General features: G+C 31.8%; 1 protein-coding gene across 1 annotated transcript in view; it reads left to right on the top strand.

The window, feature by feature from the left end:
* Nucleotides 1–1,099, top strand: part of Phum_PHUM017950 (Tropomodulin, putative) — a gene marked incomplete at both ends in the record, with an annotated part of 4,173 nt that overhangs the window by 772 nt on the left and 2,302 nt on the right. The window contains 2 exons of the mRNA XM_002422780.1: nucleotides 388–493; nucleotides 586–620. Of these exons, the coding sequence (XP_002422825.1) occupies nucleotides 388–493; nucleotides 586–620 (141 nt within the window). The remainder of the gene's footprint in view (nucleotides 1–387; nucleotides 494–585; nucleotides 621–1,099) is intronic.

Raw genomic sequence — 1,099 nt, 5'->3', positions numbered from 1 at the left:
GAAAACAAAAACAAAAACAAACAAAAAAACCAAAAAAAAAAAAAAAAATTAAAAAACAAAAAAAAATTTTAATAAAAAAAAAAAAAAAAAAAAAAAAAACCTCGACGATATTCTCAAGTCTTCTGTACATACGAAAGAGGTTCTTATTATTATTATCATTATTATTATTATTATTAATCAATTCATACGTTTGGTTTTAATTTTGATTTTTTTTTAACTCTAATATTATCATCAATATGCGAATTATTTGTTTTTGTTCGCGTCTGATGAGGAGCAAAAAGGAAAAACCGGAAGTTGTCTGTTTTATCTTACGTCACACTTCGACTTTCTTCCGGTTTCTCGATTCGCGAATATCGATATCGATCGATGACAATTTTTTAATGACAGGCATTGAGTCGTTCGTTCGATTCGAGATTTTTTTGGGACCATCACATCCTTTGGACGTTGGCAGGCCCTACCCAACCTTCCGCGTCAAACACACATCGAAAGGGAAGTAACGGATTACCAAGACCTCAACAGAAATTTTTATGAATTATTATTATTATTATTATTATTATTATTATTATCACTATCGTTTCTTAGCAGACAAACGCGTAGGAAATGGTATGAAAAAGGAAAACGTAAATTTTTTTTCTTTTTTTTTTTTTTTGAATTTCCGGTTCGGTTAATTATTGTTCGGGTTGTCCTTTTTTTTTTTAACCGTTCGATTATTTATTTTGTTGGGAAGGTAGGAGGGAGGGACGGGGGGGGGCAAAAAAACAATAAAACAAATACACGCACACGCACGCAAAAATCACGGAGCGATAATACTAAAAATTAAAGGACAAATTTCCAAAATATTGTCCAGTTTTTAAACGAGACAAACCTACCTAGAATTGGTCTCGTGTGTGTGTGTACGCACGTGTGCACCTTGCGTAACACACGTGTAATTTTTTTTTCTAATTTTGTTGTTGTTTTTTAATCGACTAAACCCTTATTAACGAATCGAATTAATTATTAATAAAATCGTTTGTTCGTTTGTTTGTTTGTTTTTAATTTGAAACTGACACTCTCCTTTACGCATTACGCCGCGTTGTTTGTTGCCTCAGCAATTTTCCTT

The sequence above is a fragment of the Pediculus humanus genome, genomic scaffold (genome assembly GCF_000006295.1).
Source record: "Pediculus humanus corporis 1103172107372 genomic scaffold, whole genome shotgun sequence".
In the NCBI taxonomy this organism is placed as follows: Eukaryota; Metazoa; Arthropoda; class Insecta; order Psocodea; family Pediculidae; genus Pediculus; species Pediculus humanus.
This window is presented reverse-complemented; position numbering and strand designations above follow the sequence as displayed.